This window comes from Rhineura floridana, chromosome 6 (genome assembly GCF_030035675.1).
Source record: "Rhineura floridana isolate rRhiFlo1 chromosome 6, rRhiFlo1.hap2, whole genome shotgun sequence".
Taxonomy (NCBI): Eukaryota; Metazoa; Chordata; class Lepidosauria; order Squamata; family Rhineuridae; genus Rhineura; species Rhineura floridana.
In genome coordinates this window covers 57,691,599-57,716,290 of record NC_084485.1, presented here as the reverse complement: position 1 = coordinate 57,716,290, position 24,692 = coordinate 57,691,599, and the positions used below count along the sequence as shown (strand labels likewise).

At 43.9% G+C, this 24,692-nt stretch overlaps 1 protein-coding gene across 3 annotated transcripts in view; it reads right to left on the bottom strand.

Annotated features, from left to right (window-relative positions):
- ST7L (suppression of tumorigenicity 7 like) overlaps nucleotides 1-24,692 on the bottom strand; it is a 108,158-nt gene that overhangs the window by 10,351 nt on the left and 73,115 nt on the right. For 2 of the 3 annotated variants that reach the window (XM_061631997.1, XM_061631999.1), the window contains exon 14: nucleotides 12,757-12,896. The exons of the other annotated variant lie outside the window; for it this stretch is intronic. In XM_061631997.1, coding sequence (XP_061487981.1) covers nucleotides 12,757-12,896 — 140 coding nt within the window. The remainder of the gene's footprint in view (nucleotides 1-12,756; nucleotides 12,897-24,692) is intronic. 3 annotated transcript variants of the gene reach the window in all.

Genomic DNA, 24,692 nt, shown 5'->3' with positions numbered 1-24,692 from the left:
CAAGAGGGTATACCGATACCCACACAAAACTTCTGTTTTTCTGTTATCCTGGGCTGAAAAGTAATTCCATTATCTTGTGTCTGAAAAGTAAGCATGTTATACTCTGCTCTTATGGACTTTACATCCACATTAGGGGGACAACCATAGTTAGGCATAGGGCGATATTGTCTGCACCGAAGTGCGAGTCTGATGGGCCATTCAATTTCCACACGGATACAATGTACTACCCAGCTGCCTGTATAATTGTGTTGCAATATAACAGCCGCTTTATGACATAACCATCCCGCAATGTCGGCCTTGACCATCCCTTCCTTTATCTGGTCCACATCATACAGGAAGGGATCTGGACAGTCCTGGGTTTTCGGAATTGTTCGTCCAAAATCTTTCAGATAATAATAGTCATTGTCACTGCATATTTTCACATTTGGGGGGCAACATAAGGGCCAGGCATGGTGAATCAAAACACCCGCGACCCACAAATAGGCAGACATCTTCCATTCGTGTCGGAGCATTTCTGCGTTGCTGTTTACTCGATGTCTGTGTCTTGGAAAGGGAGTTGAGTCGCCTGCCACTGACCGGTTTCTTCGTTCCTCTGCAAACGTATTTTGGGGACTTGGGGAGGTGGAGGTGCCGCTACCACAGCAGGCTTTACGTGGGAATGATGTATCCACGACTTCCGTCCTTCCAGGAAGATGGCTGCTTGTGTAGTTAAAAGGACTTGATGTGGTCCTGTAAATCTTGGCTGCAACGAATCGCCCCTCACAAATTTCTTTGCCCAGACAAAGTCCCCAGGACAGTATGGATGCACCTGGTCCTCAAGGGGCACCGTCTTGGTGGATCCGGCAGCTTTCCACAGTTCACGGAGTCTATTCTGCAGAGAAAGATACTGGGATACAGTTATGTGATCCCCCCCCAATAGTGAAACATCCACATTTGGCAAGCTCCCCCCTTTTGTGGGAGGCCTGCCATACATTAATTCAAACGGCGAGAGCCCTAAGGCTCGGGTAGGGCGGGTGCACAAATGGAAAAGAACGAGAGGGAGTACCTGAGGCCATCTTAAACCTGTTTCCTGAGTATACTTAGCCGGTTCTGTCTCTCCGTCGCCCCGGACGATTGTGGATGATAAACAGTGTGAAATAGATGTTTGATTCCCAGACCTTCTTCGACTTTTGCCGAAATCTGTCCTGTAAAGTGTGTTCCTCGGTCTGAGTCTATTACCTCTGGAACCCCGAACCGCGGTATTATTTCTTTCAGCAGCAATTTGGCCACCGTTGTGGCGGTGGCATTTGTGGTTGGGAATGCCTCTACCCATGCTGTTAAAGGACATACCATGACCAAAAGATGTTTCTTTCCTTCTGCTTTAGGGAGATCAACAAAGTCAATTTGAAGATGTAACAATGGTGCAGCCGGTACGGGTCTGCCCCCTTGCGGGGCCCTGTTTGGTAAAGCTGGGCCGTTTGCTTGGCAAATGTGACATGCTTTCACTATTGCACCACATACTGGTTGAATTCCGGGAGCATACCAGAAGCGCGTTATCGAATCCACTAGCGGATGTTTACCATAATGGCCCCCATGGTCGTGGAACCATTTCGCTGCTGTGTGGTACAGAGCTCTGGGAAGGCATGCTCGACCGTCAGGCATAGTCCATAACTGCTGTTTCAGGATCGCTCCTAGCTCGGTCCATCGCTTCAGTTCCTGTGGGGGTATTGAAACAGATACAGGCGGGACAAAAGCAGTGGTTGCCAGCGCCAAAGTTGGCATACTTATAGGAAGCAGTGCCGCTTGGCGCGCAGTTTGGTCTGCCAGGGCATTTCCTAGTGTCACGGGATCCTGCTCCTTGGTGTGTGCTTTGCAATGCACCACTGCTAGCTGTAAAGGTTCAAGAATAGTTTGTAACAACTTTTGCACAAGTTCCAGATGTTGGATTGGTTTACCCCCTGCAGTTGTAAACCCCCTGTATTTCCACAAGTGAATGTGACAATGTATAACCCCGAAAGCATACCTGCTATCTGTGAAAATGGTCACCTTTTTACCTGCTGACAATTGACACGCTCTGGCCAGCGCGTAGATTTCTGCTGCTTGCGCTCCCCACCGCCCTGGGAGTGCTGCCGCCTCTACCACATCCCATTGTGTTGTTATTGCAAAACCTGTGTATCTTACCCCATTCTGGTAGTAGGAACTGCCGTCCGTGAAGAGAATGACATCTGATTCTGGTAACGGTTCATCAGACAGATCGGGTCTGATCTGCAAGGTGGATTGCAAAACTTCTACGCAGTCATGGTCCGGGAAGGGCGGAGGCAACTCGGGCAGGAGGGTAGCTGGGTTTAACGGTCCGCAACGTTCAAACCGCACATTAGGATCCTCTAACAGCTCTGCTTCCAGCTGTTGCTGCCTCTGCGCTGAAAACACTTGCGTGGTACCTTTTCGCAACAAAGCCGAAAGTGCATGCGAAGTCCAGACAGTAGTGGAATGACCGAGGGTCAATCCTTTCACCTTGGTCAAAAGTAAAGCCGCCGCTGTCAGCGTGCGTGTGCATGTGGGGGTCCCATGAGCCACATTGTCAATTTGCTGCGAATAAAACGCCACTGGGAAGTGACTGGGACCGTACAGTTGTGTCAGAACTCCGCTAGCTACCCCCGACCTTTCATGAACAAACAAATGAAAGGGTTTACCGTAATTCGGCGGTTTCAAAGACATTGACGTGGCTACACTTTGTTTTAGTAATTCAAACGCCTTTTCATTGTCCCGGCTCCATTGTATCAAATCAGGAGCTTTACTTCCAGTAAGCGTGTGTAGCGGTTTGCTCAATTCTCCACAGGATGGCAGCCATGGTCTGCAAAACCCAATCAGTCCCAGGAACCCTCTTAACTGTCTCTTTGTCTTTGGGAGCGGACAATTCTGTATGGTGGAAACGCGCCCGGGATCCATTTGTCGTCCCTCTGGCGTTAAAATGAACCCCAAATATTTAACTTTCTCTGATAGCCACTGAATTTTCTTCGGGTCGATTTTATGACCCCTTGAATGCAAGTATAGCAGAAAAGCCTTACCGTCTTCTCGCAGCGCCCCCTGGTGTCCGTTCGCAATCAAGATGTCATTAACGTACAAAACAAGAACTGAACCCCCTTTTGGGGTGAACCCCTTGAGGTCGTCCCGTAGACACTGGCTAAACACCCCGGGACTATCGCAGTATCCCTGAGGAATTCGGGTCCAAACGAAAGAGCGCTGGTCCCATTCGAACCCGAACAAATGCTGCGAATCTGGGTGGAGAGGGATGCTGAAAAAGGCATTTTTTAGATCAATGACGGTAAACCACTTCGCGTCCCACGGAATCTGACTGATGATTGTCACCGGGTCTGGAACAACAGTGTGTAAAGGGATCACATACCTGTTTACCGCCCTCAAGTCTTGGCAAAATCTCCACCGGACTGGATCTCCAGGTTTCTTTGGGGGTTTCTTTATAGGTAGAATAGGCGTGTTGCAGGGGGTTCGCTGCGGCCGGATGACTCCTTTTGCGATAAAACCTTCAATTATGGGGCGTATGCCTTCTCTTGCTTCTAATGACAGAGGATACTGGGCAACGTTTGGTGGCGGGAGGAATGGCTTTACCTGAATTCTGACAGGGCTTACCGATCGCAACAATCCCACATCCGTATCCTCTGTGCCCCACAAGTAGGGTGGCAGGTCAACGAGATCTTCTGGTAAGCTGTGACCTATATGTTTGTGTTTAATTGTGTTCCCCACAGGCACCCCCAATACACTCATTAACAAACCCACCCCGTCAGGGGTGCAGGTTAAGGTAGCCTCCAGTTTACATAACATATCACGGCCCATTAAAGAAATGGGGCATGAAGCAGAATAAAGAAAAACATGGTTAAAAATTTTATCATTGTATTTTACTTGCAATGGTAACGTTATGCACATAGGTGTGGGGTTTCCGTCTACCCCCATTGTCATTTTCACTTCTTTACTTAACCAACTATCGGATGCAACATTTATCAGGGAATATGTGGCTCCAGTATCCACCAGAAAAGTCACCGTTTGCCCCTGCACGTTTAAGGACAGTCTGGGTTCTTGGATTGGGAGAGAGAGAGAGAAAGAAACCTGCCAGAGACATAAGATTCATTAGCCCCGCTCCCAGCCCCTCCCTATCCACATTTAGTCACTGCTGGTTCACTGGGCGGCCGCTGTACTGGTCCCATGAAGCCGGTGTCTGTTGAGCGGCAAGTGGAGGTGGGGGCGGAAAATCTGCGTTCGTCCCTGTAAAATCTGGGTAAGAAGGGTTGTTAGGGGTGTACTGCGCGTCCCCTGTCCTCCACGGACAGTCTTTCTTGAAATGAGTATACTCTCCACATTGGAAACAAGCCCTATCTCCCTGCCATGAATGCCTCATTTGTCCCCTTCCTCTCTGGTTTCCGGCTCTCAGCCCCCTCGGAAAACCTCTTCCCCTGCCTCGAAATCCTCTATTTGGTGGCTGGCCTCTTATTGCAAGAGCCAGCATTTCAAAATCCTCCTTCTTCTCCTTCTTTCTACTTTTCTCCTTATCTTTGTCCCACACAAAATCTGCTACTTCTAAAATCACAGTCACAGCCTCCCCCCCCCATCCGGTCTGAAATTCAGAAAGTAATCCCTCACCACTGGCTGCGCTTGGTGAACAAAATTGGCAATGAGGGTCGGATGGTCCAGCACGTTTTCTGGGTTCAAATTAGTATAACTACATGCTCCCTCTAACAAGCGCGACCAGAATTTTCTGGGAGGTTCGCTGGCTTCTCGTTTGATCGCCATAAATTTAGCTTGGTTGGGGGGTTTCTGTGACATTCGCTCCAAATGAGTCAAAATCCTATCCCTATCGGTCTGCAGCTGAGTGTGGCGAGGCTGCGTCCAGTCTCCCGCTGCCCAAGCTGCAGCCGTTTGCGCTCGGTCCGACCAAGCTCTATTTGTTGCCGCTTCCGCAGCCCAAGCCATTGTCCACAACCTGCTACGTTCTTCACCTGTCAGTACTCTTCTCAACAAATGCTCCACATCCGAGTACGTCGGATTGTGGCTTTCAAACAACCTGCCTAACAGTTCTCTGATTCTCCTTGGCTGTTCCCCGAAAGTTCCAGCCATTCTACTCCATTCTTTTAAGTCCCATTCCAACCAACTCTTTAGTTCAACCACCTCAGTACGCTGGATACCCCCGTGGCCATCCACGTACGGCTGATCATGTACAAGCAAAGGCATCTCCAACGCTTCTGCCTCTTTTTTCTTTTCTTTTCCTTTTTTCGCTTGCGCGTGTCCATGCCCCCTGAGGCCCCCTTCTCTTTCCGCTTTTCGTCTGTCTCATCATCTGATACAAATGAAAAGGCCCCTTCCTCCGGATTGGGATCCCCGCCCCCGGGAGCTGGTAGCGGATCCGGAGCAGAGGGTATTATAGAACGATTCAAGACCGTTCTTTTACTTGACGTGTCGTCATTAAAATAATGAGGAGGGGGTTCCTCAATGGACAAAGTTCTCACTGCCATCAAAGTAAGACTATCCCATTTTTGTGACCCTATTTTCCATAGGAGCCAAAATTTCAATTGATCCGGGTGGGTATCCCCAATCCGTCTCCGCACTCCCAGTAGCGGAGCGGTTTCAAAGAACCCACCCCTCGGCCACCGTTCACCCGGCACCGACACTGCAGTCATCCGCGGCCACTCCTCCTCACAGAGCTCTATCATCTTTTTCTTTTTCAGGCCTCTCCTTCGCACAGGCAATTCCTCCTCTTGCCACAGCATACACATGATTCCCAAAGGGCTGTCCTTTACCGGCACACTCCCTTTATTTCCCATGACATCTGATAACGGGTTTTTCCTCAACTGTGCTTTATCCCCAAAGTGTCAAAGCTGCCCGCTTTTATTGATAACCGAGAAAAATTCTCTCGTGGCGCCTGTTATCAACTTAAGGGGTGCAATGGCAAAAAGGGGGTCCGCACAAGGGATCCCGGACGAGCCCCCAATTGTTAGGTCCAAACCCAACACGCAAGTCGCCCTGTCAACCCCAACTCGCTTATTACACCCGGGAAGAGTGCGGAGTTGAGTGCAAATGAACCCACTATCAGAGATCAAGTAACACAAGACAAAAACCTTTGCAAAGGGGACCCAATACTTACAAGCCGAAGCAGGCCAGCATGGGAACCTCATTTATTGGTGTTCAAGGGTTTATATAGGCTTACCCCAAAGTTTACAATATCGGGTTCACGTCATAAAATACAAAAGAAGCAATTGCTAACTGTCATAGCTTTGGGGCATATGTAAGGAGGTAAAGGGGTACAGGGGGAAGGACAAAGTGGAAACATCAAGACTATCTCTTAGACTCTATGTCTGCATATTTCGCATGTCCTTGAGATAAGCACTATGCAGGAGCAGACAAAGGCAACTATTGAGGGGAGGCCCAGCTGCAACCGGGCGCCCCCTAAACTGGAGACAGACATGATATTACTTTGCTTACATATCAAAGGAGTTTTACAAGTCAAGGTTTGTGGGACATTGGAACAGCGTTTGACATTCCTATGCAAGGCACATTAGTAACAATAAGCAAGGTTATAAGCATAAATGTGATACAGAAATGCATAGTAGGGAAGTTTCCAGCTTAAACCGGCTTTTATTATGTGAGCCACTGGAATGTAGGTAAGGGTCAGGTCACCAGGAAATAAACCGACATTTTAGATCAAAAGTCAAATAAAGGCCACTTTGGTTCTATTTCCCGTGAAGCCCAAGCTGGTGTAGGCAGGACAAGTGAATTATAGTTTTACAAGCACTGGGGGTTTCAATTTATCCCTAACAACTTACTGGAATATGAAACTCTGTTTAATTTTATCTTGTAAATGTAAAAACCAATTAGCTAAGCTCTCTTTCTTGAAACATGAATGCAATTTATATAATAAAAAAGGCCAAACAATATGTTACCTAAATAAAACAAACTCATTCAACAGAGAGTGCAGGTTATAGCATGAAAATAAGAAAACAGAAAAAATGTCTTTTTCCAAAGTTATTACTTTGCTTAACTTAGATTAAATATGCCAAGATGGGCTTAGCAATTTACAAGTTCACAGTTCTTTGCTCAGTCTGTTAACAGTCCATTATAACTTCAACTTCATGGTTATTCAGGTACCTAAATCTGCCATGGTTCAAACAGCAGATATGGGAAGGTCAAGACCAACTCTGTCCTTTTCTTACAAAGGAAAAATTGGAGAAAGGATGACCTCCACCCCCCATTAAGAGGGCCAAAAGGAACCCTGAGTGTCCTAACGAGTTTAGTAGGAAGTGGGCTGCTCAGGAAGCACTACCTTATGGACACAATACAAAGTGCTGATTTTAAGACATACAGTACTTAGGTTGGACCCTACCTATCTTAGAGACTTTCCTCCTTTGTGCTATCACAACCATTAATTTGAACAGCGCGTGGCAAATCCACATACCAACTTTACACAGCTAGGACACAGAGAGATGTTCGGTGGCTGTCCCCATAATTGCAGGCCTCAACTTTGCCTGGAGGTCCATCAAAATTTAGAATCTGAATACTTTTTTGTAATGCTTTCCTGTTTGGATTGCCATACAACTGCCAAGCTTGAGGGATAATTATAATTTAAGAGATTGCGCATGTGTATGTTTTATTTGCTATCTGCCCCAAGTCCTCAGGAAACAGCCAGATAGAAAATAAACTAAATAATAAGTAACTCAATTAATTTAGGAGGAAGAAACTGGCTAAGGTAGAGAAAATGGGTTAGGGAATGAGTGACTCATATCTTTGTGAAGGAAATTTAAGGTTATCAGCAGAAAACAGGGACGCAATCTCAGTCTTTAAAAGAGAGGTTGCACTGTAATTTGGTACCTGCCAGGTCAAGAAGACACAGAAATAGGGCTATTAAGAAGAAACAACTGGGAGTAGAAACAAAACATTGCAATGTGGAATGTCTGTTTACTCTTCCAGTGAGTCATCTTGGGGTGGGGGATGGTTTTCATATATATGATAGATATTTCTAACTTTTAGAACATCATTAGCACCAATAATATGCTGTGCGATCACTATAGTAGGCAAACAGTGACTTGGTACGCACGTCACATTAAACCATCGTTCAAAAAAGCTATAGTTTAATGTGAATGAGAAATGTGTTAGTGCAGCCAGAGCCACAGCAGCTTGTTTTCTGGAAGTGCAGCAGCAGCAGGAGTGGGAGACAAGTGAAGTGCCCAGGATTTCAGATTAAGCCATAGTTTATTTTAACTATAGTTTAATGCAACATATGAACCAGTCCAGTATACACACAAAACTGATTTGAGCACCGACAGCATATTAAAAACTGCTTTTAAGCAAACCAATCATTATGTTGGAAAAAATATAGCTTTCCACTTAGTATATGGCATGAACTATACATAAATATTATTGTTCCCTATTTAATATATAAAGATATTATATATTTTACAAATTGCTTTGGGGTTTTATAACAACCAAGCAGTATATGCATTTTGTTAAATAAAGATACTTGGCTTGCAATCCTCCTGGTAGTTATGCCAGCTGAGGGGCTTCAGGATGTGGTGTAGCTGCAGCAGATGAGGAAGGGTGTAACTCCGCTGCCATCTGGGCACAGCCAGGGCTCAGTTAGCTCAGCAGAGACTGACACATGTGGAACTGGCGGAAGGCCCCAAAAAGGAGTGTTCTGGAGGGGGTGTCAGGAGGGGAGGGGAGGGGGACTTATGCCACATCCTGAGCCTGTTCAGCTTGGTCCTGCAGCCCTCAGTCCTGGCAGCCAATACGCCGAGAAAAGGGATGGCAGAAGAAAACATGCATTTTGTTTCCTTCTGCTGACCCTGCCAGTGCAGCCAGCATCCTCTCCTCTCAGTGGCTCCTGAATGGAGGTTGGATGTAGCATCTCCTCTTTCCACTTGGCTTCCACCAGCCTCTGACAAATTGGATTGCGCCCTTACTCACTAAGGCTGAAATCTTTAGTTGCAGACCTCTCCCTGCTAAATTGTGTATATTTAATAAGTACTTACTTTACAAAAACTGTGGCAGGTATTTTAGAAAAGGCATTTTACCTTTCTCTTGGCGTAAGCTGAGACATGCATGGATGTTATCTAAAAATAAACAGTATGCTTTTCATTCAGAATTGCTTACAGAATCATAGAGTGGAAGGGGCCTATAAGGCCATCGAGTCCAGCCCCCTGCTCAATGCAGGAATCCAAATTAAAACATACCCGACAGGTGCCTGTCCAGCTGCCTCTTGAATGCCTCCAGTGTTGGAGAGCCCACTACCTCCTTAGGTAACAATTCCATTGTTGTACTGCTCTAACAGGAAGTATTTCCTGATCCTTCAGTTGAAATCTGGCTTCCTGCAACTTGAGCCCATTATTCTGTGTCCTGCACTCTGGGATGATTGAGAAGAGGTTCTGGCCCTCTTCTGTCTGGCAACCTTTCAAGTACTTGACGAGTGTAATCATATCTCACCTCAGTCTTCTCTTCTCAAGGCTAAATATGTCCAGTTCTTTCAGTTTCTCCTCATAGGGCTTTGTTTCTAGTCCCCTGATCATCCTTGTTGCCCTTCTCTGAACCTGTTCCAGTTTGTCTGTACCCTTCTTAAAGTGCGGTGTCCAGAACTGGACGCAGTACTCAAGATGAGGCCTAAGGAGTGACAAATTTTCATTCATATGAAAATATGTGCACATTCCATCGATCAGTGAAGACTTTTGTAACTGAGAGAGATATACCATTCACAAAGTGTTTTCAAGTGTCACAGGACAAGATTCACTCAGAAGCAGAACAAACAACAAGGCCAACAGTTTGGACATTAATGAAGGAGCCATATTTCTTTATGGGGTGATTGTCAGTGCTTGAATGAAGGGGGAAGAGGGAGCCTTCCCTCCCAATATTCCAAGTACTAGTAACTGATTATCAAATTAACCGGATATATTTTCTTATGTTCTGGAGTGCCACACATCCAGTTCAAAAGCAGACAAGCCAGTGCTTATGGAAAGGGCAGTAGCTCAGTGGAAGAGCACCTGCCTTGCATGCAGAAGATCCCAGGTTCAATCCCCGACATCTCCAAGCACGGCTGGGAATATCCCCTGCCTGAAACCCTGGAGAGTTGTTGCCAGTCAGTCCAGATAATACTGAGGCAGATGGACCAGTGGTCTGACTCATTATGTTCTTAGCTCTCTCTGTTTAAGGCTACTCCTAAGAATACTGCTAGTAATAACCATTTGTATGACACTGGTTGAAATTATACAGTTCCCATCAAGCATGATTTCAAAAGAAAGTTTCACACATTTTTATAAACACACCAATTGATTTTTGGTCAGATGTTGTGTTCAACATTCAAACTGTTCTGTATGTAAATTAGGAAACAACAATTTAGTCTGATTAAAGAAATCCAGCAGAGAACTTTACTGAACAATTCTTTGTTAGTGTAACAGTTGACCTTGTATCTCTTTGGAAATCATACAATTTTGCTAATGCAGTCCTTAAAAGAATGAATCAAGCAGATAGTTATATTCTGGTTCCTTCAAAGTTAGCCAATTATGAACAACACACAAAAGTGTCACTGGCACACCCAGCAACATTTTCCCACACAATGGTTAATTAAATTTGGTGGAAATGAGGCCTGTTATCAGACCTACATATTTCAACACTGCCTAATGAAATGAAAGTAAAATATGAATTTCATGCAACTTTTACATTCAAAAATTAACAGCTCTGTTCCATGTCCGACCTCCTTTTGTTGTGTTACCCGGATTCAGACTATCAACACACTTTTCCCATACAAGGCTATACAATAGCAAAATAATGATTTGGTGTATGCCCAGTTCAATAGTTCCAGGGCAGGTACTCCAAATCACAGTGCTAAACACTGTTTTGTAGGAGCTAAAAATTGAAAGTAATTTGATGGCTTGCAGGGAGTTGCAACTGCTATCTTCTCTTCAAAAATATCAGTATTTAGCTTTGGGTGATATGTCCAATACAAGAGGGGAATCTGGGGTAATTTCATGTTATCCTTAGTCCCAGTTTCTGGAAATGAATGTTTAAAACCACTTTCAGCCTGAATCTGCACTGCTTCACTACTTTAACTGTAGAAGCTGCAAGAGACAGCAGCAGCATCCTAGGTGAAGTAACCCCACTGTGTGGTGCCCTCCAGATGTTTCTGGACTTTCACATCATTTCTGACCATTGGGCATGCTGGCTTGGGCTTATGGGAGATGGACTCCAACAACATCTGGATGGCAGCATGCTGGCTACCCCTGGATGAACATTTGGCTGCTCTGATAGCCATTTCCCACCAGGATAATTTCTTCTGGGACCTGCTGTGGCCCAGAGATTCAGAAGCACAGTGGCAATTGAAACATCAGAGGACTGGGGAAGCCTCTCTCTCCTGGGAGCACTTTTTAAAAAAAATTTCAGAGGAGCAATGGGTAGCAGAGTTGGAAAAAAAAAACTGGAGGCAAGAAAATTTAAACGTACTTACAAGTGAAACTTTGCTTCTTCCAACAGGTCTAAGCGAGCCCACCTTGCTTCATATCCAGAACAACCCACTAATATTGGGTTAGACTACAGGGGTCCAAGGGAAGCCTATTCCCCCACCCCACCAATTTCACAAATTTACAGTATAACCAAAATTCCTTTGATTCCTTCTTTAATAATCAGGATTCAAATATTATTTCCCAAATGCAATAAAACAAAATACTGAAAGTGCAAATAAAATGCAGAAACATCCTGCATGTTTTTCATAGCTCAAAGTTGTACTGTGTCAATCAACACTTCACATTTCCAACATGAAGGCAAAAATTAGAATGGTTGTGGAAAGAAGCAGAAAGAAAGGCAGACATGTAGGTTAGCTTTATTGTGAGCAAAATCTTCCAGCCATATTGTGCAATACACTAGACCAGTGGTTCCCAAACTTTCCCCCCCATGGACCACTTAAAAACTGCTCAGGGTCTTGGCGGACCACTTAATGATTTTTCTGCATGTTATGGCAATTATAATTACATAGAATTCAAACTCTAATACAATATAAGAAATAAAAGAAGCAATAAAAGTACAATTTAAAAATCAATATGAATATTCAATGTGATGGATGTGCCCTTTTCCATCTTCAACCACAAATTCACAGATATGCTGTGGCTCACCTGAATGAAGCTTGTGGACCACTAGGGGTCTACAGACCACAGTTTGGGAACCCCTGCACTGAATAATGTTGCAAGCATCTCTTTCTAAGCTTCCATTCAATCCATACACAAAAAGCTTTTTTTGGTCAGAAACTAGGTCTTATTAGCTTCCAAAGTAGAGAAAGAAATAATGCACCATTTTATTTATTATTTTTAAGTATAAATGATATACTTAATGAGTAGCAGGATAATGAGAGTTTGCCCTGGCCACCAAGAGCTTAGTCTCAAGATCATCATAGTATTTATTTAATCACTGTAATAATGAATCCTTAAAAATTCCATGTGGTTTAAAATACCTTAGCAGCCCCCATCCCCTGCATTAAAACAAGAAATGGTGGTATATCAAATGCTTCTTCCTAATGAGGCATAGAACAGCTGCCAAGAGAAAACTGAGATCTTCATGGATCATCTTTTAAAAAATCCTCTCTTAAAAAGAAAAATGAGAAACACTAAACTATACTGAATCAGGTTTTTAGATGTCCATGGTTCAGAATTAGTTTCTAGAAGCATGCAGATAGGGGTCTTAGTTTCCGCAAGTTACACAAATATATTAAGTAAGCCCTGGTGTCGAGCCAATACTTACAGCTTTAGCAAAAATTACCATCAGTTCAGGGAACTGGTGCATGAGGAGGGCTAACATTGCTGAGAAAGAGCACAGCCCTGCTGTAAAGTGGATGAAAAAAGGAAGCTCCTTCTGGGGATACACGGACACATCATGAAATGCTGGAAGGAAAAAATGAAGTTGTTAGATATTTCAGGTATTTTAGGGAAGTGAAAAAGGTTATGATTTTGCAAAGAAAATAGTAATATCTGAGATTAATCTACCCAGACAAAGTTTTATTCATATATCTGACCTTAAAAGATCATGGGAATTTGCCAAAAAGACATTGTTGACCAATATGGTAAGATTTAGATTGAATGATCAACAAAATATTACATTTAAATTTCTCCAGAGGGTGATCTGGGACTGGGGCAAAATTCTGCCAGTCACATGACAAGAGGTCACTGTGTGTGTATGCGTGGGGGAAGGTTTAAGAATGATTGTGATTGCCTTTGCTTTTCCAAAACATAATAGAGTACAAATGAAATGAACACCAGGCTGATTCAGATGATTGTAAATTATTCCTCACCTGGTGCATTCAAAGATATAGTCACCACTTCCTGACAGCAAATCACAGGAAGGAGAAAACACATTTTTACCTGCCATTCCCACATAGTGGCAATGTATATCTGTAGATATGATTTATTAATTATTTCTTCCATATGTACATGTGCCCAGGGCTGCTCTGCATGGACCACTGTATAGATTTCTAAAGTATAGCCTCCATATCTCACTGCTTATTCAAACTGTTATCAACCAAGACATTGTGGTGTTGGGGGATATCAACATTCATGCCGAGGCTGTCTTATCTGGGGCGGCTCAGGACTTCATGGCCTCCATGACAACCATGGGGCTGTCTCAATTTGTTACGGGCCCAACGCATGTGTCGGGTCACACTCTTGATTTGATCTTCGCCACTGGTCATGGAGATGGTGATCTGGAGGTGGGGTGTCTTTCATCTACTCCATTGTCATGGACAGATCACCGCCTGCTGAGTTTTAGACTCACGACAACTCTTTCCCTCTGCAAGGGTGGGGGACCTATTAAGTTGGTCCGCTCCCGGAGGCTTATGGATCCTATTGGTTTTCAGAGGGCTCTGGGAGTTTTTCCAGCTGATAGTACTGGCGCTCCTGTCGAGGCCTTGGTCGAACTGTGGAATACAGAGATGGCCCGGGCTATCGACACGATCGCTCCCGCGCGCCCTCTTCGATGCAGAGCTCATACAGCTCCGTGGTATACCCCGGAGCTGAGAGTGATGAAGCAAGAGAGAAGGAGGCTGGAGTGCAGATGGAGACGAACTCCAGACGGATGCAATTATGCTTTGGTAAGTGCCTCCACTAAGTCGTATATAAAAGCGGTAAGGGCGGCAAAGAAGTCCAACTTCGCTGCCTCTATCAGGACATCTCTCTGCCGCCCAGCAGAGCTTTTTAGGGTTGTACGAGGACTCTTACATTCTGGTCCTCAAGATACCATTGAAACATCTGAAGCTCGTTGTAACGACATTGCAGGGCACTTCCAAAATAAAATCGCATGCATCCGTAGGGACCTAGACTCTGATGTTATGACAGATGAATCCATTGAAGTGTCCAGAACACAGTCTTGTCCTTCGTTATTGGATGAGTTTCAGTTGGTGCAGCTTGAGGAAGTGGACAAGGTGCTTGGAATGGTGCGGGCGACCACGTCTGCTCTAGATCCTTGTCCATCTTGGCTAGTGAAGGCTAGCAGGACTGGTACCACTGGCTGGGCCAAGGAAGTGATAAATGCCTCCTTGAGTGAGGGAGTAGTCCCTAGTAGCCTCAAGGAGGCAGTAGTGAGACCTCTTTTAAAGAAACCTTCCTTAGACCCAGATGACCTGAACAACTATAGACCGGTGGCGAATGTCCCCTTTTTGGGCAAGGTTCTGGAGCAGGTGGTTGCCGGTCAGCTCCAGGTGCTCTTGGATGAGACCGATTATCTGGATCCATTTCAATCCGGTTTTAGGCCTGGTTTTGGCACTGAAACAGCCTTGGTTGCCCTGTACGATGACCTCTGTCGGGAGAGGGACAGAGGGAGTGTGACTCTGTTGATTCTCCTTGATCTCTCAGCGGCGTTTGATACCATCGACCATGGTATCCTTCTGGGGAGACTCGCGGAGTTGGGAGTTGGAGGCACTGCTTGGCAGTGGTTCCACTCCTACTTGGCGGATCGTCGCCAGAAGGTAGTACTAGCTATCGCTAGTCGGGCGGTATATAAATTTAATAAATAAATAAAATAAATAAATAAATAAATAAATACTTGGGGAACATTGCTCGACACCTTGGAGTCTCCATTGTGGAGTCCCTCAGGGGTCGGTTTTGTCCCCCATGCTTTTCAACATCTATATGCAGCCTCTGGGTGCCGTCATCAGGAGTTTTGGAGTGCCTTGCCACCAGTACGCTGATGACACGCAGCTCTATTTCTCCTTTTCATCTTCTGCAGGTGAGTCTGTGGATGTGCTCAACCATTGCCTGACCGTGATAATGGACTGGATGAGAGCTAATAAACTGAGACTCAATCCAGACAAGACTGAGACACTGTTGGCGAATGCCTTCCCTGCCAAGATGGTGGATGTTTACCCTGTTCTAGATGGGTTTACACTCCCCTTGAAGGAACAGGTTCGTAGTCTGGGGGTTCTTTTCGATCCTTCCTTGTCTCTTGAGGCGCAAGTGGCCTCGGTGGCAAGGAACGCGTTCTACCACCTTCGGCTGGTAGCCCAGCTACGCCCCTACCTGGACAGGGATGACCTCGCCTCAGTTGTTCATGCTCTGGTAACTTCTAGGCTGGATTACTGTAATGCGCTCTACGTAGGGCTGCCCCTGAAGACAGTTCGGAAGCTCCAGCTAGTGCAAAACGCAGCAGCCAGACTGCTGACGAGGACCAGCCGGTCAGCGCATATAACACCTGTTCTGGCCCGTTTGCACTGGCTACCTATCTGTTTCCGAGCCAGATTCAAGGTGCTGGTTTTGACCTATAAAGCCTTACACGGCGTGGGACCGCAATATCTTGTGGAACGCCTCTCCCGCTATGAACCTACCCGGTCACTTCGCTCAGCATCTAAGGCCCTCCTCCGGGTACCAACCCATCGGGAAGCCCGGAGGACAGTTACTAGATCTAGGGCCTTTTCTGTAGTGGCCCCCGAACTGTGGAACAGCCTCCCCGAAGAAGTACGCCTGGCGCCTACGCTTCTATCTTCACGGCGCCAGGTTAAGACCTGGCTATGCTCCCAGGCATTTTAAGCGTTTAATGTTATAATTTTAAATTTTCTACTTTCTTTTGTTGCTGCTTGTGTTCATTGTTTGTAGGCTGATTTTATTGTGATATTTTGTATTTTAACTTTTTTGTACACCGCCCAGAGAGCTACTCGCTATGGGCGGTTTATAAATGAAACAAACAAACAAATAAATAAATAAAATTGTGTGCAAAGCCAAAGAAAAAGATTCCTTAAGTGTGGAATCTCTGACAGTTTTTGAAAACTAATTTTTTTCCCCGATGAGTGAAACTGAGGAAAAAAATTGCACCATGCCTCTTTTAGAATTTGGCAGACCTCCTGTGGGCCACATAAAATTACTTGGATGCAGCTTATAAATTGTAAGCCCCTTGGAACAAGGATCTGTCTTCTTGTACTCTGTAAAGTGCTATGAACATTGATGGCACAATAATAAATAAATAAATAAATAAAGTTAAAAGTATTTTTGTTGTTGTGCAACTTATTTGATAAATGTTGTTGCTTACTCTGAACTTTAAAGGAAGTGCATCCTAATTTCTCTCTCTCTATGTAAACATACACTGTTTAGCCAGTTAGCTGTTAAGAATGCATGCATTATCCCATCTCACTTCCCCACTATCAAAATATGAACATGCTAAGTTCAGAAGCTACAATAGTAACTATGCCACTGCCCATTACAAAAAATAATCCTAGCTAATTTCCTTGGAATTTATAATTATAACTAGATCATGTTTTATAGGTCCAAGTGCCTTGAAGGCAAGAAGGAATGGGGAGCATCCTGAATGTAAAAGAATCCTGGTAAACTATGATCTAACTTAAAATGTAAAAAAACCCCGCAACACTGAATATATGAAGAGTTTTGTATCCAACCTTTGCAGTTCACTATACACCAGTGAAAGCCTCAACAGAGTACACATTTCTTTCATGTTAAGAACTGACCACAGTAACAGAATTTTTAAATTCTGAACACTGCTGTAGAGTAGCAACATAAATAAGTGCTAAGATCATTTTATTTACAGATGCAAGTGCATTTGTAGAAGATTTGCCCCTTGGCTGCTTTAGTTATAGGCACTCTATACACGTTACAAAGCTCTCCTTAGATGGAGAAGTTAACACTTATCAGAATCTCACCAGCACCTAGCATGAAACAAAACTCTCATTATAAAGTAAGGCAGCTCCAAAACTCTTACACTGAGCAACTGAGAAGTTAGAAGCATATTTTCAAGTCACTTTACAAAGGATCATTCATGGGCTACTATCAACAGCCTAACTGAAGATGACAATTTACTATAATAAAGCACCTCTATTTTTGCATAGATTCCAGTACTGGTTAAGTACACTTGATTAGGAAATTCTACTGGTTAGGAAGCTCTATGCCTGCCTAGAATGGGTAGGGCAAGTTTGTTTATTTATTTATTTAATTTACATCCCACCCTTCCTCCCAGGAGTTTGCCATTTTATAAGGGCTGATTGCTGATTAAGCATTATGACCACTTTCTGGCTAAATCCATTGATTTAAGCCTCCTTTGTTCTTTCCTGTCATTCTCCTATATCATTTGCAAAGAAGGTGACAATTGTCCCAGGAATGCATTTGCCAAAAGGTGAAAACTGTCCTAGGAATGTCTCCTCCAACCCGCCCTAGGACCTTTGGGTAAAAGGCGGGTAATAAATGATGATGATGATAATAGGTCCAGCCAAATAATGTGAGTTCATAGAATCATAGAATAGTAGAGTTTGAAGGGGCCTATAAGGCCATCCAGGCCAACCCCCTGCTCAATGCAGGAACCCAAATCAAAGCATTCCCGACAGACAGCTGTGCAGCAGCCTCTTGAATGCCTCCAGTGTCAGGCAGCCCACTACCTCTCTAGGTAATTGGTTCCATTGTCATATGGCTCTAACAGTTAGGAAGTTTTTCCTGATGTTCAGTCGAAATCTGGCTTCCTGCAACTTGAGCCCATTATTACTATATGTGCATCAGCTGGAGAGAAGGGATGCCTTTCTTTTCTTCAGGGCTTGGGTGCAGTGGAGAATCCTTCAGAAACAATAAAAGGGTATGCGGGCCAAAAACAGTCACACAATTGCAATCTTTCATGAGAGAAAAGATTCCTAAGCTTCTGTGGCTTCAGCCTCCTCCTTATGCGTCTGTTTTTAATTATTAAAATAAACTCAATAGTTGTATTTCTGACTTCCAGACTGGGATTTAAAATGTAAAGATGTTTAATAGGTGCTAGCCAGAGCAAGAAAACATGTCTCTCTGAAGATGACTTTGTACATATGACATTTCCTCCTGTGCCCAGGTGCGAGAGGAAGAGATATTTGGCATATAGACTGGTACATCCTTTTGGCTTCTTGGAGCCTCCAGCATACTCAGGCTTAGCTGGTACTATTGGGAGGATGGGTGGAATGACGAGATGGAAGGTGAGAACTCGTACCAGGACGACGGATTAGAGATGTGATGGAAGGGTTGCCATTACTCATCAAGCCAACAGACAGATATCCCTTTCTCCTCATCCATGTGGGAAAAAATGATACCGCCAAAAGGAGCTATAAAGAAATCACATCAGACTTTGAAGCTCTGGGAAGGAAACTCAAGGACTTCGGGGCCCACATAGTTTTTTCATCCATCCTTCCAGTACTTAGAAGTAGAAAGGGAAGGAAAAATACTCTGTGTGAATGAATGGCTACGAAGGTGGTGCCGATGTGAGAGATTTGGATTCTGGGACCGGGCTATGCTTCCTGGAAGATGCACTGCTGGCAAGTGATGGGTTGCATCTCACTAGGACTAGGAAGAATGTGTTTGGCCACAGCATGGAGAAGTTCATCAGGAGGGCTTTAAACTGAATCCTAAGGGGGAGGGAAATGTAAACTTGGTGGTAATGACTGATGAAGGCTTGTGCACAGTAAAGGGAACAGAGAGATCGGCTCTAATAAGGCCCAGTACCAGTTCTCAGAAAAATGTAGTAGGGAGGCCTCTCCCTCATGGTTACCAAGTTTGAAGTCCCACAGTAAGCTCTTTGAGCAATGAACTCTTCCCCAAACTAGCAACCAGTTGTTCTTTCTCCCACACTCTTTCCCTTACAGTTACTATAGGGCCTCCTCTTGCTGTACTGCAACCCATTCATCCCTCAGACCGCAAGGTGATTTGCCTGCCTGGTGCGAAGGTTGTGGATATAGCCTGTCATTTAGATAGTTTGGTAGACAGTGCTGGGGAGGAGTCAGTGGTCGTGGTGCATGTTGGCACCAATGACATGGGGAAATGCAGCCGTGAGGTCCTGGAAGCAAAATTTAGGTTGCTAGGTAGGATGCTGAAAGCCAGGACCTCCAAGGTGGCTTTCTCTGAAATGCTACCGGTTCCACAGGCAGGACCAGTCAGCCAGGCACAGCTTTGCAGTCTCAATGTGTGGATGAGACAGTGGTGTTGGGAGGAGGGGTATGGATTTGTTAGGCACTGGGGAACATTTTGGGACAAGCCAGGCCTGTACAAAAGGGACGGGCTCCACTTGAACCAGAATGGAACCAGACTGCTGGCACTTAAAATGTAAAAAGTGGCAGAGCAGCTTTTAAACTGACTGAGGGGGGAAACCTGACAGGAGCTGAGGAAGGTCCGGTTTGGAATAAACCTCCCCCCTGGGATAAAGACCAAACAAATGATGAAATTTTAAAAGGGGTAGGCCTAGAAGTAGGTATTGTGAGAGCAGGGGCTCAGGATATCAATTCAGAAGGGCAAAATTACCACAGGCCTAACCACAAGTGCCTCAGACACTTGAAGAGAGACACTGCTTACAAGTGTCTGTACGCTAATGCTAGGAGCCTCCAAAGAAAGATGGGAGAACTGGAGTGCTTGGTCTTAGAGAAGAGCATTGATATAGTGAGCATAACAGAGACCTGGTGGAATGGAGAAAACCAGTGGGATACGGTTATCCCTGGATATAAACTATATCGGAAGGACAGGGAAGGACGTATTGGTGGTGGTTTCGCTCTATACGTGAAAGAAGGCACTGAATCCAGTAAGCTCGAAACCCCAGAAGAGGCGGTCTCCTCCACAGAATCGTTGTGGGTGGTGATACCATGCCCCAGGAGGGATTTAATACTGGGAACGATCTATCGTCCCCCTGATCAAAATGCTCAGGGAGACCTTGAGATGAGATATGAAATTGAGGAAGCATCCAAACTAGGAAATGTGGTAGTAATAGGTGACTTCAACTACCCAGACATAGACTGGCCGCATATGTGTTCCAGTCACGACAAAGAAGCAAAATTTCTAGATATTCTAAATGACTATGCCCTAGACCAGTTGGTCATGGAACCAAACAGAGGGACGGCAACCCTGGACTTAATCCTCAGTGGGGACTGGGACCTGGTGTGAGATGTAAGTGTTGTCGAACCGATTGTGAGCAGTGACCATAGTGCTATTAAATTAAACAGACATGTAAATGGCCAATTGCCAAGAAAATCCAACACAGTCACATTTGACTTCAAAAGAGGAAACTTCACAAAAATGAGGGGATTGGTAAAAAGAAAGCTGAAAAACAAACTCCAGAGGGTCACATCACTCGAAAATGCTTGGAAGTTGTTTAAAAACACTATATTAGAAGCTCAACTGGAGTGCATACTGCAGATCAGAAAAGGTACCACCAGGGCCACGAGGATGCCAGCATGGTTAATGAACAAAGTCAAGGAAGCTCTTAGAGGCAAAAAGTCTTCCTTCAGAAAATGGAAGTCTTGTCCGAATGAAGAAAATAAAAAAGAACACAAACTCTGGCAAAAGAAATGCAAGAAGACAATAAGGGATGCTAAAAAAGAATTTGAGGAGCACATTGCTAAGAACATAAAAACCAACAACAAAACATTCTATAAATACATTCAAAGCAGGAGACCATCTGGATGATAAGGGAGTCAAAGGTGTACTAAAGAACAATAAGGAGATTGCAGAGAAGCTAAATGAATTCTTTGCATCTGTCTTCACAGTGGAAGATATAGGGCAGATCCCCGAACCTGAACTAAAATTTGCAGGAAGGGATTCTGAGGAACTGAGACAAATAGTGGTAACAAGAGAGGAAGTTCTAGGCTTAATAGACAATATAAAAACTGACAAATCACCAGGCTCGGATGGCATCCACCCGAGAGTTCTCAAAGAACTCAAAGGTGAAATTGCTGATCTGCTAACTAAAATATGTAACTTGTCCCTCGGGTCCTCCTCCGTGCCTGAGGACTGGAAAGTGGCAAATGTAACACCAATCTTCAAAAAGGGATCCAGGGGGGATCCTGGAAATTACAGGCCAGTTAGCTTAACTTCTGTCCCTGGAAAACTGGTAGAAAGTATGATTAAAGCTAGATTAACTAAGCACATAGAAGAACAAGCCTTGCTGAAGCAGAGCCAGCATGGCTTCTGCAAGGGAAAGTCCTGTCTCAGTAACCTATAGAATTCTTTGAGAGTGTCAACAAGCATATAGATAGAGGTGATCCAGTGGACATAGTGTACTTAGACTTTCAAAAAGCTTTTGACAAGGTACCTCACCAAAGACTTCTGAGGAAGCTTAGCAGTCATGGAATAAGAGGAGAGGTCCTCTTGTGGATAAGGAATTGGTTAAGAAGCAGAAAGCAGAGTAGGAATAAATGGACAGTTCTCCCAATGGAGGGCTGTAGAAAGTGGAGTCCCTCAAGGATCGGTATCGGGACCTGTACTTTTCAACTTGTTCATTAATGACCTAGAATTAGGAGTGAGCAGTGAAGTGGCCAAGTTTGCTGACGATACTAAATTATTCAGGGTTGTTAAAACAAAAAGGGATTGTGAAGAGCTCCAAAAAGATCTCTCCAAACTGAGTGAATGGGCGGAAAAATGGCAAATGCAATTCAATATAAACAAGTGTAAAATTATGCATATTGGGGCAAAAAATCTTAATTTCACATATACGCTCATGGGGTCTGAACTGGCGGTGACCGACCAGAAGAGAGACCTCGGGGTTGTAGTGGACAGCACGATGAAAATGTCGACCCAGTGTGCGGCAGCTGTGAAAAAGGCAAATTTCATGCTAGCGATAATTAGGAAAGGTATTGAAAATAAAACAGCCGATATCATAATGCCATTGTATAAATCTATGGTGCGGCCGCATTTGGAATACTGTGTACAGTTCTGGTCGCCTCTTCTCAAAAAGGATATTATAGAGTTGGAAAAGGTTCAGAAGAGGGCAACCGGAATGATCAAGGGGATGGAGCGACTCCCTTACGAGGAAAGGTTGCAGCATTTGGGGCTTTTTAGTTTAGAGAAGAGGCGGGTCAGAGGAGACATGATAGAAGTGTATAAAATTATGCATGGCATTGAGAAAGTGGATAGAGAAAAGTTTTTCTCCCTCTCTCAGAATACTAGAACTCGTGGACATTCAAAGAAGCCGAATGTTGGAAGATTCAGGACAGACAAAAGGAAGTACTTCTTTACTCAGCGCATAGTTAAACTATGGAATTTGCTCCCACAATACGCAGTAATGGCCACCAGCTTGGATGGCTTTAAAAGAAGATTAGACAAATTCATGGAGGACAGGACTATCAATGGCTTCTAGCCATGATGGCTGTGCTCTGCCACCCTAGTCAGAGGCAGCATGCTTCTGAAAACCAGTTGCCGGAAGCCTCAGGAGGGGAGAGTGTTCTTGCACTCTGGTCCTGCTTGTGGGCTTCCCCCAGGCAACTGGTTGGCCACTGTGAAAACAGGATGCTGGACTAGATGGGCCACTGGCCTGATCCAGCAGGCTCTTCTTATGTACTCACATCAAAAATATGTGTCCTTTCTCCCTCAAACCTTTTTCTTTAGCCTCCAAAAATCTACTTTCTTCCCTCAAAACCACCACCACAAACTGGATCCTATTTCTGTCTATTATTTCCCATCTTCCCTTTTTTTCGTACTGGGTAAGATATAATATTCACATGCTTAATCATACAGTGTATGGTTGCTATTTTTTTAAAAATCATTTTTATATATGCTTGCTATTTATGATAATGGTAAGGTTTCATTAACTTTTCTTACGATTTTAAATTCTTTAGCAACATATTCATCATCATCATCATCACTGTTTATTTGTATGCCGTCTTTCCATAACAACATATGCACAAGGCGGCTCACAACATGAACAGAAAAAAAGTTACACAACTCACTGTAAGGAATAAATTCAAATGGTCAATACGTTAACAAAAAGATCATAAAAACATACAATGAATTGATACATCCTTATAATTCCTAATAAAATCCAACAATAAAATACAGAAGCACATCATTCTGCCCAAGCTGAAACTTCCAGACACATTTCGATAGCAGCCTTATGTAACAACAGTCACCAACATGTAAAGTGACAGGTACAATCTTACAAGTTTTGATAATGATGCTATTAGCCAATTTAATTTGCATGCAAGAACAGAATACATATTCTTGAACATTAATTAATTAGATGTTTAACAATCTTGACTAAGTCTCCAATTTTCCATAATTCCTTGATTTCAACAATCATATAGATCGACTGCCACATGCTTTCCCATACTTTGTCCACACTAAAGCATACATCCAAATTTCCCTGTCTGTTATTACAATCTAATTATTCTAGTTCTAAAATCTGTCTGCGACTTCCTAATTTCCGCAATACTGTTATTGTTGTTGTTATGTGCCTTCAAGTCGATTACGACTTATGGTGACCCTATGAATCAGTGCCTTCCAATAGCATCTGTCATGAATCACCCTGTTCAGATCTTGTAAGTTCAGACCTGTGGCTTCCTTCATGGAAACCATCCATCTCTTGTTTGGGCTTCCTCTTCTTCTACTCCCTTCTGTTTTCCCCAGAATTATTGTCTTTTCTAATGAATCACGTCTTCTCATTATGTGTCCAAACTATGATAACGTCAGTTTCATCATTTTCATCTAGTGATAGTTCTGGTTTAACTTGATCTAACACCCAATTATTTGTCTTTTTCGTAGTCCATCGTATGTGCAAAGCTCTCCTCCAACACCACATTTCAAATGAGTTGAGTTTTCTCTTATCTGTTTTCACTGTCCAACTTTCACATCCATTCATAGAGATCGGGAATACCATGGTCTGAATGATCCTGACTTTAGTGTTTAGTGATACATCTTTGCATTTGAGGACCTTATCTAGTTCTTTCACAGCTGCGCTCCCCAGTCCTAGCCTTCTTCTGATTTCTTGACTAATGTCTCCAGTTTGGTTAACGACTGTGCCAAGGTATTAATAATCCTTGACAAGTTCAATGTCCTCATTGTCAACTGTAAAGTTACATAAATCTTCTGTTATTATTTTAGTCTTCTTGACATTCAGCTGTAGTCTTGCTTTTGTACTTTCCTCTTTAACTTTCATCAGCATTCGTTTCAAATCATTACTGGTTTCTGCCAGTAGTATGGTATTGTCTGCATATCTTAAATTATTGATATTTTCACACCTACTTCATTTTGGTCCAATCCCGCTTTCTGTAAGATATATTCTGCATACAGATTAAACAAATAGGGTGATAAAATACACCTGTCTCACACCCTTTCTGATGGGTAACCAATCGGTTTCCCCATATTCTGTCCTTACAGTAGCCTCTTGTCCAGAATATAGGTTGTGCATCAGGACAATAAGATGCTGTGGCACCCTCATTTCTTTAAAAGCATTCCACAGTTTTTCATGATCTACACAGT